At 38.0% G+C, this 18,881-nt stretch overlaps 1 protein-coding gene across 4 annotated transcripts in view; it reads right to left on the bottom strand.

Annotated features, from left to right (window-relative positions):
• stk11ip (serine/threonine kinase 11 interacting protein) overlaps nt 1–5,075 on the bottom strand; it is a 101,554-nt gene extending 96,479 nt beyond the window's left edge. For 3 of the 4 annotated variants that reach the window (XM_053497653.1, XM_053497654.1, XM_053497652.1), the window contains exons 1-8: nt 4,926–5,075; nt 4,035–4,121; nt 3,738–3,940; nt 2,346–2,420; nt 1,395–1,490; nt 1,212–1,319; nt 1,005–1,076; nt 766–895 (exon numbers count right to left, since the gene is read on the bottom strand). In XM_053497653.1, coding sequence (XP_053353628.1) covers nt 766–895; nt 1,005–1,076; nt 1,212–1,319; nt 1,395–1,490; nt 2,346–2,420; nt 3,738–3,940; nt 4,035–4,101 — 751 coding nt within the window. In that variant the 5' untranslated portion in view covers nt 4,102–4,121; nt 4,926–5,075. Of the gene's footprint in view, nt 1–765; nt 896–1,004; nt 1,077–1,211; nt 1,320–1,394; nt 1,491–2,345; nt 2,421–3,737; nt 3,941–4,034; nt 4,122–4,925 lie in introns of those variants that run through there. The other variant, XM_053497655.1, reaches the window with a different exon arrangement.
• Nucleotides 5,076–18,881: the final 13,806 nt, after the last annotated feature.

The raw sequence follows: 18,881 nt of genomic DNA on the forward strand, positions 1-18,881 counted from the left end.
ATTGTGCAGATTTAAAAATGTACTGTCAAGTTACAAAAATATAATAATAAGTTGTACCCTCTGTTCCTAATTTGAGTGTGGTCACATCACTTCGCTACCTGAACATCTTATTTATATGTCTAAATAATAGTTAAATGTTAACCCTGTCAAATAGCTTTTGCATATGGATAAGCACTGGCAACTTGTTTAATTTAATTAGATAACCAGAAAAATCTGCATACAGATTAGTACATAGACACCAAACTTTAGCACCTTTGTCACCTGGACCCTTTAATAATAGCAATAATGAACAATAATAATGATAACCACTTAAATTACAATTTGATCATCATGAAATATATAGAGGGTGGATGGCCCAGTCCTAACAATCCAAGCAATTAAAAACCATAGCAAAATAATGACAACCAAGTCCATATAAGAAGCAGTAATGTGCCATTTTAAAAGGGTGCAATAACCATACTCTCACTGTAATCACTTTTCAGTTTCATTCGAAATGTTACGGTACACATGTTGCCAAACAGGAAAAAAATGAAAGCCCAGCCAAGTAATATTTATTGGCTACATACAGAATACCAATGTAGCCCCATTAGGAACAATATGCTCTGTACCACTTTTTGTTAAATACAATATCTGGCTGTGTAAATAACTGCATGGAGATAATTTCAGCTTTTGCTTAACCTATTGTTGTTGTATGATTTAAAAATGTGTTGGCTTTATAATAAATCTATTTTATATTTCAATAAAAGACTATTGCAGTACTCTCACCATTAATGCTTTCCAGTTCATTGTGTCTGAGCACCAGAGAGACCAGTCTTGCTCTAGCATTTATGTTGAGGTCTGGTGTCCTCTGCAGGTTGTTGTAAGCAAGATTGAGATGTTCAAGTTCACACAGTGGCTAAAAATGAAAAGATCACATATTATACAGTGTCACCACACTCTTTGTCCAACAAAGGCTATAAAAGCAGAACCTCAAATTAAAAACTAGACCAAAGACTGTAACCTGCCTTAAGGAATTCACCACATTCTTGGATCTTGTTATGGCTTAAATCCAGTGATTTCAGGACATTCAACAAACTCTAAAAAATTTTCAATGCCAAAAATTAAGATGCACTACAGAAACTTAGAGGAACAACTGATATAAAAATCAAACATCATCATAAGTTTCGCTCATATCTACATGGACATAAGGAGAGAAAAGCATTGTGCCTTACCAGGGATTCATCAAGACATGAAATATAGTTGTAGCTGAAATTTAGAGTGTGAAGTTCTAACCAAGGCAGAGCAGTGCTGAGATCTCCTCCACATAATAACAGTAGCTCCTTTAGCACACAAAGTACGCTTTAGAATTCTGGACTATGAGTAATCGTTTTAATGCCGATATCAGAAACTAATACCTCCAAAGTGTTGAGGCTTTTGGAGCAGATGAAGACCTCCAACTGAGAGTAGATGCCACGAAGCCCTTCCAGACAATGAGAAGGAATTCTTTTCAGCTGTACCAAATCACATTAAGTAACCCAGTCAGTAAAAAAAAAATAAAACCACTTGTACACATTTAGAACAATTTTAATAAAAAAGTTGAAAATAATTTCTCATTTTATTCATTTCTAAGCAAAGTTGATAATTTGTATTTACTGGAGCTGTCAGCAGGTTTTCCATAACTCTTGTTATGCAAATAATGCATACACACATTGAGTTCTTCCATTTTCAGTGGTGAATGCAAAAAAATGCATGTCATACTTGACTTATAAAATGTGATGTCTGATGTCAGATGGTGAGGCATATTAAAACTGAAGACAGTGGGAGTCAATTAAGCGCTTTTATTTACTTTTTTCCCAGTTATCTTAATTTTCTGCACCAAGGTAAAAAGTGAAGGATGGAAACAGGAGTTTTATGCAAATTGACATTTTATTTTGCTATCCAGCAGGTCCTCTCCCACATACACACACTCACTGCCAATGGGGTTGTACTTCCTCAATGGGATGCAGGGTGCAGCTATTTTGACTCAATCTTAGCCTTAAAGTTGGACATTCACTGAGAAAAACAGTTCTGTCTATGAAACTTAGATTCTAAATATCTTCACAGAACTGTTTTTGTTTGAACATTAAGACTATGGAATGTGTATTTTGGAATTCTTAAACTATGCAATTCCAAATAGACTATGGAATGTCTATTCTGTAATGTGTCGGATGTGTTCTGCATCACACATGGAGAAAGCTTGAGGAATAAAAATAATTGGTGGTAAATTCTTTTAATGTGTAATTTTTTATTGATTGCAGGCATTAATGTGGTAATGCTGACATCTCATGACATATTTACATAAACATTTCTGAAGGATCCTAGCTTACCTCTAAGTGCTTAAGAGACTTGAAAGGGAAAATTTTTACAATGGACTGCAATCTTGCCCCAGGTGGATGGACAAGCTGTGTTTTAACACAAAACAAAATATTAACAATCATTGTATGCAGAGGCTCTTTTACAATCTAAATGCAATCTAGAAGTTAGTCTGTAGTATAAAGTGCAAATGTCTTATGCAAAACAAAAGTTATTTCCTTCAGCAAAATACACTGTATGGCTAAAGGTTTGTGGACACCTAACAATTACACCAATATGTGGGCCTGTCCCAAATTAGCACAACAAGTTGGAAAGAAAGAATTGCACAAAGCAGGGATCGACAACCTTAAACAATAATTTAAGCCATTTTTAATTTGTACCCGTTTCCCACAAAAAAAGAAAACACCAGGAGCCACAAAACTCTCTTGAAAAAAACCTGTATGTACTATAAAAAAAAATATTATATATATATATATATATATATATATACACACACACACACAGTATATGTATATATGTATATACATATATGTATATTTTCTCTCTCTCTCTCTCTAATATATATTCTGCATATATATAAAAAAATTATATATGCAGTGTATGTGTGTGTTGCATTTAAAGAAACAGAGAAAAAAAAATCTGCATGCAACAAAAACATTTTGAACTCCGAAAAAAGACGTTAGGTTGAAGGTTACTTTCAAATAAAATACTCAATGTCTATTTGAGAGATCCTTATATTAATAAAATAAAACGCCAAACTTAAATTATCCACCTACAGCAAACCATAAATGCCATCTGCATCTTTGTGCTGTCATTCCAACCTGAAAAAAAAACCAGGGGGTCGAAAAACTTAATAAATTGCCTGCTGGGTTGTGTCAGAGATTGTGATGCATATTTTGCGTGACAAGAAATTAAACACGTAACAAATAAGAAACTAAAATAAAATAAAATTTAATTGAATACTCATTATTTTCCAAAGCCACCGGGAGTCGCAGCACAAGAATGAAACAGCCACATGCGGCTCCGAAACCCTAGGTTGCCGACCCCTGGCATAGAGGTTTTGTATGCTGTAACATTACAATTTCCCTTCACTAGAACTAAGCCCAACATATTACAATTAGTGCACAAAGCGATGTCTATGATGATGTGGATCGCCAAATTTGGTCTTAAGTGGCCTTCACAAAGCCCTTCCTTCAACTACACTGGACACCTTTGGGATGAACTGGAATCCCAAGTAATTGTTCCTGATAACTCAAGTCTAAAAAGTTAGCTTTAAATTATTCCTCATATTTTTACTAATTGTTAATAGTTTTTAAATTAAATATATAGATCATACTTCCTTATCTGAAGGGTTTTACCTTTCTGATTTGTCAAAAAATGTTCTTGGAAGCTTATTAATCCCATACCTTGAGTGAGATGGTTTTCTGTAGCATGTCAAAGAGAAACTGCAACTGGAGCAGAGAGGTGGTATCGGCTGGATGTGATGGCAAAGCCAGAAAGCCATACTGATGTGTGTGAGGGATCAAGTATTGTTCAAAGAGATGTGTCAGATGCTGTATGCAAGTCACCTGAAGAGTTAGAGTTCTTGAGCCGTCCAGGACAGTGTCACCTAAGAATGACAAAAAGGTGAAATCTTTGCGATCTACTGTAAATGGTCAAAATACAGATTACAATCAGTGGGAAAAGAATGAAGAGGACAGTACCATTATTCCGCAACAGTGTGGCAAGACTGTGCACTAGAGAGGACTGATCATCCTGAGTAGTAGACATGCTTAGAGAATCAACAGTCACTGAAAATAAATGTTGGGAAAGTACACAACTTAACCAAAAATGGTTTCTATGATAGTTGGAGAACAGTGCAATCTTCGTTAGCACCTGAATGCACATTTTAAAATGGCAATTTGAGAAAGGAATTTTCATTTTTTTTTTCTGCAATGAAAATATAAAACCTATATTTAAATTGATTGTTAAACTATTTAGTTTAGTTTTAAACTTACCATTTAACTAACAATATGAGATTAATAAATTACATAGACATTACAAAAGCATCAACTCAAATGGATGAGACTTCAGCAATAAAGCACCAACTGCAAAATTAAACACACAGGAACAAATACACATCATATATACATCATAAACATACATGATGTCTTTCCCGTTAAGGGTTTTCCACACTGGGCTTCAGATTCGCACATTTGACTACGGCCAACTGCAACCCTTCCTGTAGTATCAATTGATAGAGTCTTCACTCTCGAAAAATGCTGCTTAAAGGAGTAAACGTACTATAAATATGAGAGGAGCATGTTTTTTTTAATATACTTTTCGAACATTTGTATACGTAGGGTAGCATATTCTGATGATGTAGATATTCTAATAAGACGTCTTCGCAAAAGCAGACCCGTTTACGAAGCAAAAAAATAAATAAATAAATAAATACTCCTGTCATTTGTAATTTCTAGTTAAACAGAATATATAGGTTTTCATTTCAAATCAAAACCACATGCCACAACACTTTTCCTGTCTAGGAAGTTACACTGATCAAACTTCACTCGTACATGTTCCTTCTCATAAATGACAGCAATGGTTAACTTTACCTTCCTTCTGTGTCAACCAAGACGCAAATTGTGGAAACAACAAAATAAATACCAAGACACATTACAGCGTAAGAAACACTGTTGTATTTACACTTCTTTTTGCTCCATTTTCACGTTAATATTTTGTTTGTCACTTAATACTTCCTGTCATGTGAGCAATACGCCAAACACACGTACGGTGGCCCGGACAGCCCAAACTAGTCATTATGCAATTGCCACGGGACGTTTATCAGATAATTTTACTGGTAATAAGGACCCTGGCTGCTACATTCTTGACTAACTGGAGTTTGTTTATAGACAGAGTTGAACGTACAGATAGAAAGCCATTACAGCAATTCTATCCGAGTTTACAAAAGCCTGAACCAGTTTGCTTTATGTAATCACATTATATATCTTGTCAATATTTCTGATATAAAAGAGGGCTATCTTAGTGATATTATGTACATGTGCTTTAAATTAAATTTTGGAATAATTCATCAAATCAAGATTTTATACTGCTGCACACAGTATGAGTTAGCCATGCAGAGTTAGTATTTGATTACATAACTTAGTTCCCATTGCTTGGGGTCATGTGGACTTGTTTTTAGTCTGATTGTCTTGAGGTATTGTTTTATAATTAGTAATAAATATCCTTTCTCGTGATGTCTATTTTCTAAAACGAACTAGTCCATTTACCTTCTGAACACCCCCACAACATGCTGCCATCCACATATGCTTCTGTTGGGATGGTGTACTTTGTATTAAACCTCTCACCACTTTTCTCCAGACATAGTGCCAATATTTATGGTCCTAATAGTTTTTTTTTTTTTTTTATCTCACCAGATAACACTTTTCCAAAAGGTAAGACTTTGTCCTTTTGATTATAAGATTCACAAAGTATGGGCTTCTTCCTTTCACAAAGATGAGTGTACAGTATATCCTTTGGTAATTAATGCCTCTAACTCTCTCTTAATAAGTTCCTTCTGTTGTTTGTTCCTCTGTTGTCTGTGTTTAATTTAAACTTTTGAACCAAAGTTTGTCCAGTTAATTTATGGATCCTTTCTGAACTTCTTTATTAACTTAATATTTTTATATTCGGATACAACTGTTTGTATACATTGTGTTCAGTTGCTTAAAAATAGCTCCTAACTAGAAACAAAAATTTTGGAGATCTACCTTTCTTGAGATCTTGTCTAGTTGCTTAGTTTTCTCCATGATATTAATAGAAAAGTTGCCCTCTCTAATGATTCGCCCCATTTACAGCTACATGTGCACTTCCTATTAACTTCGAGTAAAATTTATGGCAACTGACCAATCAGAACCTTAAACTGCATTACATCAATTAATGGAATCTTCTGGAATTCTTCATTCTGTATTCTTTAATGTTTTAAAACAACTTTATGTGCTTATGGACACATATCTATATAATATTTGCTTATAAATCACTCTCTAATCAGCTAATTAACCCAAAACACCTACAAAGGTTTCCTGAGCCTTTAAATGGTCTTTCAGTCTAATTCATTAGACTCACAGGTTCACAGAATGCTGTATCAAAGCACATGAATGGAAAATTGAATGAAAGCCTATTCAAGAATTTGGGGGACATTCACAAGGAGTGAACTGCAGCTGGAGTCAGGCTTCAAGCCACCACACACAGACATCTCCAGGACAATAGTCACATTCCTTCAAGATTGTCAAAACAATCTTGAACCAGAGAGAACGTCAAAGGCATCTTATCTGGGTAAAGACAAAGGACTAGACTGTTGTTCAGTGGGCCAAAGTCCTCTTTTCAGATTTAAGTAAATTTTGCATTTCATTTGGAAATCAAGGTCCCAAAGTCCCGGGTTCGATTCCCAGCCAGTGCCCAAACCCCAGCCACTGGATGCAGTGCCGATCCCAAGCCCGAAGACAATGGGAGGGTTGCGTCAGGAAGGGCACCCGGCGTAAAACCTGTGCCAAGTTGTAGTGCAGACTGGGTATTCCGCTGGGGCAACCCCTTGTCGGGAGCATCCGAAAGACATGCAATTCATGCAAACGGAGTACATGCTTATGTTGTTCATACTTTTCAGTAGTCCAACATTTGTTTTAAATATCTTTTTTTATTATTATTGGTTTATATTAGTTTATAATATTTAAATTTTCTGAGATACTAAATTTTGTTTTTTTCACTAGTGCCATGATCAAAATGAAAAAAAAAAAACATTTGACACATCAGTCTCTGTGTAATAAATGTAAGTTTCACTTTTTTAATTTAATTAGTGAAATAAATCAACTTTATGATTTTTTAATTTATTGAGATGTGAGTATGTCACAAACTATACTAAAATGTATATAACTGAAAGGAAAATGCAATGTCTGTGTACAACCAGAACTGTTGTGATGAAAGACGTTTTCTCTTATCCAATGAAAATATTCCCACAAGACAGAATATTTTTTTTATATTTTCTTAATAACTTTTAAGTGCCAATACTTGGCCATTTTTTTCAAATTAGAAATACTACTTATCTATGTAAACTAAATGCAGCTAAATTATGCAATAAAATTAGTTCATAATTATGTTAATCATGGAGGACCCCTTCCTTACACATTTTAATGTTTGCTCAGATTCCAGTGCTCCTTTTTTAAATCAGGAGCACTGAAAGCTAAGTGACCATTAAAATGTGTAAGAAATGGGTCCTTCATGATTAAGGTTGAGAACCACTGCATCAAGAAGCGGTTAAGGTGTAAGAAGCGGTTGAGCATGTTTGTGACCAAAAAAATTCCCTCAGGATAAATAAAGTTTCTCTTACTGTATCTTTTCTTATCTTATCACATATGGTCCTTTTTAAATGAACCAGACTAGGTTCTATTAACCTGGACCAGAAAGTAAACCACAGAAAAGAGAAAAAGTTCTTTTTGTATGCACATTGTGATTCAGTTAAAAGAGGAATCAGTTTTTTTCTATGTCCACTTTAGCTCGGATGTAACCTGAGTCCCCCTCTCTCATATGTCCTTAGGTGCTCTCAGACATTTTTTTCAGCTTTTGTGAGCAGTTTTTCTGCAGTTGTGACCTATGTTTTTTGTGGATGAAAAGCACAATAACATTTACATTTCTTACATATTTTATATTCAGTAATATATTATCTATTATCTATTATCTATATCTACCTCTTGATAGTTAATATTATTTTATACACCCTATTGCATTTAAGCTAATAATATACACTGTAAAAACTCCAACTAGATAAATGTTAAAGTAATATTGTTGGCCCTACTTCTTACAGTGGAATTTGTTGAGACAACAGGTAATATTGTGTTGACATATATTGAATAAAATAAATATCAAGTTGACCCAGCAATTTACCTTGCTAATTTAGTTGCTATGGTCTTGGAAAGTGCTGTAGTCCTTGAGGGCCTGGGTGACAATGCAACAGTTTTAAGAGTAATGTTTTGTCAGATGTTACCATGGTATACTGTAGTAGTTATCTTAAGTATGCTGAACTGTCATTTTTGTGGAAAAAAATACATAAATAAAAATAATGAATGGAGAAAAAAAATCTGCATTTTAAAGAAAAATCAATAGTAATTGTAATAAACATTTCCATATTTATATAATGTGCTGAAAAATCACAGGATTGGGACTAAATAGATGTGTGGCCATAAGAAAACCACTTGTATGTGAGGCAGAAAAAGGCTTAAATTTGCTTGTGCACATAACAATTAGACTTTGGAGCATTGGAAAAATGTCACATGGTCTGATGAATATAGACCAACTTTATTTCAGTGCAATGGGTGCATCAGAATAAGAAGGGTAAGGCATAAAGCAATGTGCCCATGATTCATAATTCCTACAGGAGGCACTGTTATCATTTGTGATAGCTTCAGTTGCTCAGGTCTAGGCTCTGCAACATTGTGTCAGCTGATGACATGAATGTAAAGAATGACAAGGTAATCTAATCAATGAATCTTTTCTTTCCTAATTGCACAGGCATATTTCTCAAATTGTGGTTTTGGAAGATTGAGCAATCATGTTCACACAAGATTGGACCACCACATTGTGTGCTGTAATTAAAGCTAAAGGGGATTGAATTAAATGAGTGTGTGACTTGGCGTGACTGCGGGAAGTTTGACATGTCCAATCTGTGCTCAGGGCATTGTATCACCTGCGCAGGCACCTTCAACTGGTGTTTTTTTCTGAAACAGGCATAAGGTGAGTAAAAAATAATATACTGTACAGTATAATACATTTTGTAAAGTTAAAAATATGTAAATTTGCTTAGCTATTTAAATATGCTTGTGTTGTATTGTGTTTTGGGAGTTTATGAATTCTCTTTGATTTTAAATTCAAATTTCAAATTCAAATTTAATTTGTCACATACACAGTCATACACAGTATGATATGCAGGGAAATGCTTGGACAACTGCCCGTGACCTTAAAATAAAAGACTATGAAATAGAAGATAAATATGAAAAGGAAAACAGAAGGTAAATTTAACTAAGAAAGAATAAAATAAAATATAGAATTAAAATACAATAACATAACTGTACTGCACAGTACAGAATATGCAATATAAGAGAAATATATGAAAAATATAGAAAAATAAGAGACAGCTGTACTGTACAGGACCAAATATACAATATAAGAAACATATATGAAAAATATGGAAAATAAGAAAATAAGAACAGCTGAGCAATACAGAGATATAGAATTTAGGACCGTATGTGTGAGTATAAGGTTTAATATAAGTTGAGTATAAATAGAAATGTCACGGATTTAAACTGTTTAAAGTGTTTAAAGTGACTGTGCATCCGGATATCAGAATATCGTCCAGGGGGGGTGCAAATATGCTTCAAAGTGACATATTTAAAGTGACTTGTGATAATTCAACTAATGTCCACGAATGTGTAGTTGTGCAGTGGCCACTAGTGTAAGTGAATGTGCAGAATGTCCACCGTGTGTACAAAACCGTGTATGTGGATGTGCAAACTGGATTAGTATTGTGTGGTGTACTGATTGAGAGACCGTATCGCCTGCGGGAAGAAGCTCCTCCTCAGTCTCTCTGTGTTGGTCTTCAGGGAGCAGAATCGCTTTCCTGACCTCAACAGAGAGAACAGTCTATTAGTCCTGGGGTGGTTGAGGTCCTTCACAATCTTCCTGGCTTGGTCCAGCACCGCTTGCTGTAGACCGAGTGCAGGTCAGGGAGCTCGGTGCGTATGATGCGCTTAGCTGATCGCACCACCCTCTGTAGAGCTTGTCTGTCCTGCGTCGTGCTGTTCCCGAACCAGGTTAAGATGTTTCCTGTCAGTCTTGAGACTCTCAAGCGTCTGAGGTGGTAGAGACGCTGTCGGGCCTTTTTCACCAAAGTGTTGATGGGACAGGACCATGACAGGTCCTGTGTGATGTGAACACCTAAGTATTTCAAGCTCTCCACTCTCTCCACTGGGCTCTCGTTGATGATGGGGGTCTGGTACCCCCATCAGTAGTTCCTCTACTGCTTAGTGCTGGAGTCCACTATCAACTCCTTTGTCTTACTGATGTTTAGAAAGAGGTTGTTCCTCTAACACCAGTTCTCCGGACTCCCAATCTTTTTTAGTTAGGCCGGCTCGTTGTTGTCAGAGATCAGGCCACGACTGTGTCATCAGCAAACTTAATTATGGTGATGGAGCTGGAAGTGGCCACACAGTCATATGTGTACAAAGAGTACAGCAGGGGGCTCAGAACACACCCTTGGGGGGCTCCAGTTCAAGTTCAAGTAGGCTTTATTGTCATTACAACCATATACAGTTAGTACACAGTGAAACGAAATAACGTTCCTCCAGGACCAAGGTGCTACATGCAACATAAATTTACAACATAAATTAACAAAAACTAACTAGCTAAGTATAACTATTTTAACAGACAACATAAAGTGCACGTGCAAATGTGCAAACAAGAGCAACAACAAAGTGACAGTGCGCAACCATGACATAACAGAACATAAAATATGGTGTTGAGGTAGTGGGTAAACATAAACGTAACAGTTACAGAACATAAAATATGGTGTTGAGGTAGTGGGTAAACGTAAACATTCTTTAAAAACAGCAGCAAGAATTGAGGAATTAGTGCAAAAATTTGTCCAGTAATGATCATTGTGCAAAAGATAAACAGTGAAGCATTTACAGGTTGGTGTGTACGATAATTTGGTGGTGTAGGTCAGTGTGTCTGCACTTGTGTTGATTAGTCAGTCCAGTCCCAATATTTTGAGGTAGTTGAGTTAAGCTGTGTGATAATGTTTGTGTTAGTGTGTCTGTGTGTGTGTGTGTGTGTGTGTGTGTGTGTTTATCAGTCCAGTCCCTTTTTGTTGAGGAGACGGATGGCTTGTGGAAAAAAGCTGTTGCACAGTCTGAATGTGTGCCCGAATGCTTCGGTACCTTTTTCCAGATGGCAGGAGTGTGAAGTGTGTGTGAGAGGGGTGTGTCCGATCAGCCACAATGCTGGTGGCTTTGCGGATGCAGCGTGTGGTGTAGATGTCTTCAATAGAGGGGAGAGACGATGATCTTCTCCGCTGTCCTCACTATCCGCTGTAGGGTTTTGCGATCCGATATGGCACAATTCCCAAACCAGACAGTGATGCAGCCGTTCAGAATGCTCTCGATAGTTCCTCTATAGAAGGTGGTCAGGATCGGTGGTGGAAGCTGGGCCTTTCTCAGTCTTCTCAGAAAGAAGAGACGCTGTTGGGCTTTCTTGTGTAGGGAGCTGGTGTTGAGGGACCAGCTGAGGTCCTTCTCTAGGTGGACACCCAGGAATTTGATGTTTTCGACGATTCCCACAGAGGAGCCGTTGATGCTCAGCGGAGAATGGTCGCCTCGTGTCCTCCTAAAGTCAACAACCATCTCCTTTGTCTTGTCAACATTTAGAGACAGGTTGTTGTCTTTACACCAGTCCGTTAGCCTCTGCACTTCCTCTCTGTACGCTGACTCGTCGTTCTTGCTAATGAGACCCACCACGGTCGTGTCATCAGCAAACTTAATGATGTGGTTCGAACTGTGTGTTGCTACACAGTCGTGAGTCAGCAGTGTGAACAGCAGGGGACTGAGCACGCAGCCTTGTGGGGCCCTAGTGCTCAGTGTGGTGGTGCTGGAGGTGCAGTTTCCAATCCGTACTGACTGAGGCCTACCGGTCAGAAAGTCCAGGATCCAGTTGCAGAGGGAGGTGTTCAGGCCCAACAGGTTTCAGGCCCAACAGCTTCCCAATCAGTTGTTGGGGGATGATAGTGTTGAATGCTGAGCTAAAATCTATGTACAGCATTCGAACATATGTGTCTTTCTTGTCCAAGTGTGTGAGGGCAAGATGTAGTGTAGTGGAGATGGCATCGTCCGTTGAGCGGTTAGGACGATACGCAAACTGCAGTGGGTCCAGTGAGGAGGGCAGCAGGGTCTTGATGTGTCTCATGACGAGCCGCTCAAAGCACTTCATGATGGTGGGTGTGAGTGCAACGGGACGGTAGTCATTGAGACAGGACACAGTAGACTTCTTGGGCACGGGGACGATGGTGGTGGCCTTGAAGCTTGTGGGAACGACGGCGCTGCTCAGAGAGATGTTAAAGATGTCGGTGAGAACATCTGCCAGCTGTTCAGCACATTCTCTGAGCACTCTGCCTGGGATGTTGTCTGGTCCAGCAGCTTTACGTGGGTTAACTCTGCGTAGAGTTTTCCTCACCTCAGCTGTAGTGAGACACAGCACCTGGTCGTTCGGAGAAGGGGTGGTCTTTCTCGCCGCCACGTCGTTTTGCCTGTCAAACCGAGCATAGAAGTTATTCAGCGCATCTGGAAGGGAGCCGTCACTGTCACAGGCAGTTGATGTCGTCCTGTAGTGAGTGATGGCTTGTAAACCCTGCCACATGCGCCGTGTGTCGCCGCTGTCCCTGAAGTGATTGTGGATTCTCTGGGCGTGTGCGCGCTTTGCCTCTTTGATGGCCCGAGAAAGTTTGGCCCTTGCTGTTCTGAGGGCCACCTTGTCTCCCGCTTTGAAGGCAGAGTCTCTGGTCCTCAGAAGTGCACGCACTTCCGCAGTAATCCACGGTTTCTGGTTGGGTCGTGAGATGATGTTCTTGGAGACAGTGACGTCATCGGTGCACTTGTTGATGTAGCTGGTCACTGATGACGTGTACTCCTCCAAGTCAGTGAAGTCGCCGTAAGTTGCAGCCTCCCTAAACATGTTCCAGTCAGTGCTCTCGAAACAGTCCTGAAGAGCAGAAATGGCTCCTGCTGGCCAGGTTTTCACCTGCTTCAGAACCGGTTTTGAGCGCCTGACGAGTGGTCTGTATGCTGGAATTAGCATAACAGAGATGTGGTCTGAGTAGCCGAGGTGGGGGCGGGGCTCTGCCCGATATGCGCCGGGGATGTTTGTGTAAACAAGATCTAGCGTGTTTTTCCCTCTCGTTGCAAAGTCCACATATTGATGGAATCTAGGAAGCACTGACTTGAGATTTGCATGGTTGAAATCTCCAGCAACAATAAACAGTCCATCCGGGTGTGTATTTTGCAGTTCACTGATCTTTGTATACAGTTCCCATAGCGCTTCCTTAGCATTAGCGCTAGGTGGAATGTACACTCCGATAATGAAAACAGTGGTGAATTCTCATGGTAAATAAAAAGGTCTGCATCTAACAATCACAAACTCCACTAGCAATGAGCAATAACTAGAAACTAGCACAGAGTTCTTGCACCATTTCTTGTAGATGTAAACACATAAGCCGCCACCGCGAGTCTTACCGCACAGAGCTGCATTTCTGTCGGCGCGAAACGAGGCTAGCCCGTCTAGCTGAATAGCGGCGTCCGGTACTCTGTCGCTGAGCCATGTCTCCGTGAAAACAAAGACACAGCAGTCTCTAACCTCACGCTGTGTAGCCTGCTGGAGTCGGATGTAGTCCAGTTTATTGTCCAGGGAGCAGACGTTAGATAAGATGATGGACGGGAGAGCCGGCCGGCTAGGGTTTGTTTTTAGCCTAGCACAGACTCCCACCCGCTTGGCGCGCTTCCGCTGCCTCGCGCACCGCTTCCGATGACCCTTTCTCCAGCCTCCGGCATCAGGCAACGCCGAGGCTTCGAGGCCTGGTTCACGCAGCAAGCCGAGGTCGCGTAGCTTTTCCCGCAGCTCATCGTCGATATCATTAACCGGGTTATTTAGGTTGAAAAGTGTCTGGCTGTTGTATGTACGGACACCAGTTGCGAAGATATCCATACACATAGAAAAATAAACGCGCTACACACAAAACGTAAACAACGTAGCACCATTTTGGCTCCGGAGCGGCCGCTGCGTGCTACTGCCGCGCCGCCATCTTGGATCCACAAGTGCTGAGAGTGATAGAGGCTGAGATATGTTCGTCCATTTTTACTGCCTGTGTTCAGCTAGTTAGAAAAATTAGAGATCTACTGGCACAGAGATGAGTTGAGTCCCAGGTGCTTCAGCTTGGGGGTGAGTGTGGAGGGAATTATGGTGTTAAATGCTTAGCTGTAGTTGATGAAGAGCATTTTAACATAATTCCCCCTTCTAGTGTCCAAGTGAGTAAGTGATGTGTGGAGGAGATAAGAGATGGCATCATCAAGGTAGGGGGCGTGTCGAAAGGTAGGGGGCATGCTGAAAGGTAGGGGCATGCCAGAAAGGTTTCTCATTGGTGAATGGAGCTTCTGCGTTGGCCAATCTGCGTGCCGAAAGGTAGGGGGGGTGTCGAAAGCTTTTTCTTTGATGAAAGGAGCTTCTGCGTTGGTCAATCAGCGGTAATCCTATTTATATGTACCTTTATTTTAGCGTGGAAGAACATGGCGGCGGTAAGGCTTGGTTTGGTTCGTCAATATAAATAATTTTTTTTCTTTATTATTGTCATTTAATTATTGTCGACAGATGCATATTACTGTGAGACGAAACATGGACAGGTTTTCTCTCTAAGTAAGGCTTGGCAGTTTGTATCAGTGTCCGTTTTGCGCTACAGATGTTTTTAGGCCTCGTGAAATGTTTTAGACCGTGTCATTTTATTCTGACCGAGAGTTTAAAGGATTCTGTTCCATGGACTGCTCCTACAGCATAAATGAATGAAACTAACTCTTTCACTAACCTCCTTCCCACCCATTTTCTTCTTCTCCATTGCTTCACATTAGCGAGTCTCTCTGAGAAAGGTGCGTGAACAGTGCATGTAGGTACATGTAAAAATTTAATATTCGCTCTCTCCTGTATAGTTTATAACTAAATATCAATTTATTGAAAATGTAAAAAAAAAATTCTAGTCAAAAGAATTCAATGAACTAGTTGTGGGTTCAATGAAGGGTGTGTAAATGATGACAGGTTTTGGGTGAACTCTCATCGTTTTAATTGGTGTATTAGCAGTGAATTCAGTCATTAAATTCTCCTTTCTTCTGCATAATCCCAAAAAAAGGGCCCCAAAGTTGAATGAAGGAAAAACAAGTAACAGCTCACAGTAAACCCCAGAGTCCTTACACACATAGCAGACCTGGCTAACCCTTGGAGTAGGGTTGGGCAAAAAACCTAGTTGTCTGAAGAGTAAATTGGCCCAGATAATGCTTCACAACTTTATTTGGTCTTTTATTTTTTCTGTGACTTTTTTTTTTTTTTTTACAATGTTGGTCTCTACAATAACTTTTTTTCCTGGCATTTCTTTACTTAAACATTTTGTTCTTAACCAATGGAATTTCTGATATATGTTAATGGAGCAGTTTAGTAAAAGTTTAAATTTACTGCTTTACTCAGTTACAGTTCATTCAGGATGTACATAATGTTTTACACAGTAATCCAAATTCCTGTCCACCAGTGAACATATTTTGAAGTGATGTGTGAAACAAATATTAATCGTGAAAAAGATACTGATTTCCTGTGAGTAATAGTGAGACATCACTGTTTACATTTGGGGGATTTTTATGTTACAGTTTTAATCATTTATTTTATTTCTCAAAAAAAAAACTTGCTTTTCTGATGAAGGGTTAAGTTCATCTTGGATAGCCCATGGGTAAGTAAAGCATCAGCATTTTTTATTGTGAGAAGGGTTCTTCTCCCTCGCGCACTGCGGAATTGTTTCGCATGCTCGGCCTCAGTGCACATGTGTCACTCGGGTTGGAAACTTTAAATAATAAATAGAATAAAAAATATAGAGAGAAAACTAAAAAACTACAGACTGTACAGAAAGGTGCAGAATTGTCTATTGTACATTTATGTTATTGCACCCATGGTTATATTGCACATAATATTTGTTATTGCAAATAGAGTAGTAATGATATAGCACACCAGAAATATATAAATATTGCACATGATTTTTATAATATTGTATAATTAGTGGTTTTGCATGTGATATTGTTATTGTGATAATAATACACAGTGTATCAGGGCATGATAGAGTTCTATTGGTTATACTGTCATGACAGCTCCCGAATGAAGTGGGAGGAGTTATAGAGTTTAATTGCCACTGGTATAAATGATGTCCTTTAGTCTCAGTCTATGGCTGAACAAGCTCCTGTATGACATCAGTGACACATGTAGGGTATGTGATGTATTTTCCATGATACTAAGAAGTTTCATTAAACGGTTTCATTTTTAATGTAGTGATTTTAACTTGTACTTTAAAAGAGCAAAATGTTAGGATTTGTTTCTGTGACTAAAAACTTAATAATAACAACTATATATGCAACTTCTATATATGCACAATTTAAATCATTTGATACTAAAACCAATGATCTGTTTCTTCTATTTGCAGATCCTTGATGTTGATTAATATTCCCTGTGCACCACATTTTCTATTTTGTTTAGCTTGTTTTGTTTTGCTGTAATTCTCTAACCCTTACGCTACTCATCAATTCTCTCTTTGTTTTCTTCACATAACCCAAGGGTTTTTTTTAAGAGCCATTTTCCTTGCAAACATGCACAAAACACTATTAAGCAAGGGGTGGTGTGAGCAGTATTTAAAAGACTGCTGCAGCAAATGCCCTTTCTGCCCTACACCAGTATGCCACAGTTGGTGTACTATCACATTAAAAACCATTTCCAGTTGGCAGTGCACCATGATAGTGAGTTTAACATTTTTGTTTTTGTCACTTTAGTTTGTTTACTATGGTGCCAAACCATCCAGTAATGCTCTGTGCATAACTTTTAAGTATGTCTGTGTATGTCTGATTTTTAAGTATGTCTGATTTTTTAATACTATGTCAACGATATGGTACCAATAATCATTTGAATAAATAAATGTAAAAGCATTTAAAATAATTCGTTTTTTAAGGTAGATTGACTGTGTACATCAACAGGTCCTTTCACAACAACATTTTAGCAACAACTGTGGGCATCCCACCTTCGTCGCTTTTTTGTTGTTTATTAGCAATTTCCCTCTGGGATTAATAAAGTTCTTTGAATCTTGAATCTTTATCTTGATGGTAAGTTTATAGAGCTGATGTTTTTATACTAGATTTTGATCCAGTATAAAACAAATGTATTTGTAATGTTTACAATTCCAGTAATTCCTGAGCTTTGCACCACAGGGGACTTTGATTTTACAGAGGTGAGTAAAAACTCTAATGTATATTTGCCATATAAATAGAAAGTAATTAGAAAGTATATATTTTTTCCTCCTCAGACAGACATGCCTGGTATTAGGAGATGGTGGTGTTTGCTTCTTTTAGAGAATTTTACCTTGAGGTTTATTGTCTTTCCTTTATTTCTCTACATATGAACTAGCACTAAACTTTTTGCTGAGGTGTCACTTTTACATTATATATACTAGGCCTGTGCAATGTAATAAAAATGATTCAAGTATTGTAAATGTACATATTGCAATATGCACAATCGCTTCAGTTTTTTAATCTATTTAGGGTCATGAACAAAAGCACAAAGATTAACTTTTGTACGTTTAATACAAATCAGTCAATTTTTAATTTTAAAGGCGTAGCACTTATTATTTTATCCGTTTTAAGCACAAAATGCAATCATGACTCCTGAGTTGCAACTTTTGGATGTAAGTCTCTTAAGTGCAACAATACTGCCCGCAAAGCAAACCCCGCCCACGCCACAATACTGTCCTGTTTCATTTAAGCAAATGAAGGGTTAAACCTTTTCCATATACTTTCCAGTTACCCATGGAGATCTTGGAAATGATACTTTTGGAAGTAATGCTACAGGATGGAGATGCTGCCTACATAAATCTTTCGCTTACTTGCAGTTGCTTTAGTGCAATTGTGAACAGGACCCAGTTCAGACAGAAGGCACACTATGCATAGCTTGACAGTAAGCATGTCCGGGTTTTTTTTTATGTAATTTTGCTTATTGTATTTTTAAAGCTGTATCATGGCTAACAATCCTAGATGAGTTCTGCTTTGTGTGTGCGTTTTTGGCTACAGGTGTTGTGAACTTGGAAAATTGGAGTAAAACATCAAGGGCTGAATTATGAGTGCCTTTTGAAATAAAAGAATGTAAAATGTGTAAAACGTTATTCAAGACCTGCTTAGGTTATTACGGAAATGGGAAACGTGGTTGTCTCAGAGGATTTTATGATGGCACAGAGGACCCAGACTGCTGTTTCACGTGCCATTATTAAATTGGGAGGGAGAATTAAAGGGTTGACTACAGAGAGATGTATAAATACTTGCTTTCTCCTCTATCAGAAATACCTGTAAACAGTATCATCCTAAATAAATAACAGTGAAATTAATTTATGTCATCATAATTCATTCATGTGTCATAAATGTTTGTATTTATAAACAATTCTGATGTTTAACAACCCTTTTCTATTTATTAATTTAATAACATAAGAATAGTGGATACTTTTGCTGAGAATATTCCACATTTATGTATTTTATTAACAATATTTTGAAAAAGCTGTAAATAAACTCGATTGGTATTTTGATTTATAGTCACGTATTGCCAGAAATGGGAGAATTAAATAGCGGAAAGATAAGTCTCGCTTGTAAATGTATGTAACCTTAAACCACAAACTTGTCATAAGCGTACATAAAAAAAAAAATTAA

The sequence above is a fragment of the Clarias gariepinus genome, chromosome 6 (genome assembly GCF_024256425.1).
Source record: "Clarias gariepinus isolate MV-2021 ecotype Netherlands chromosome 6, CGAR_prim_01v2, whole genome shotgun sequence".
Taxonomy (NCBI): Eukaryota; Metazoa; Chordata; class Actinopteri; order Siluriformes; family Clariidae; genus Clarias; species Clarias gariepinus.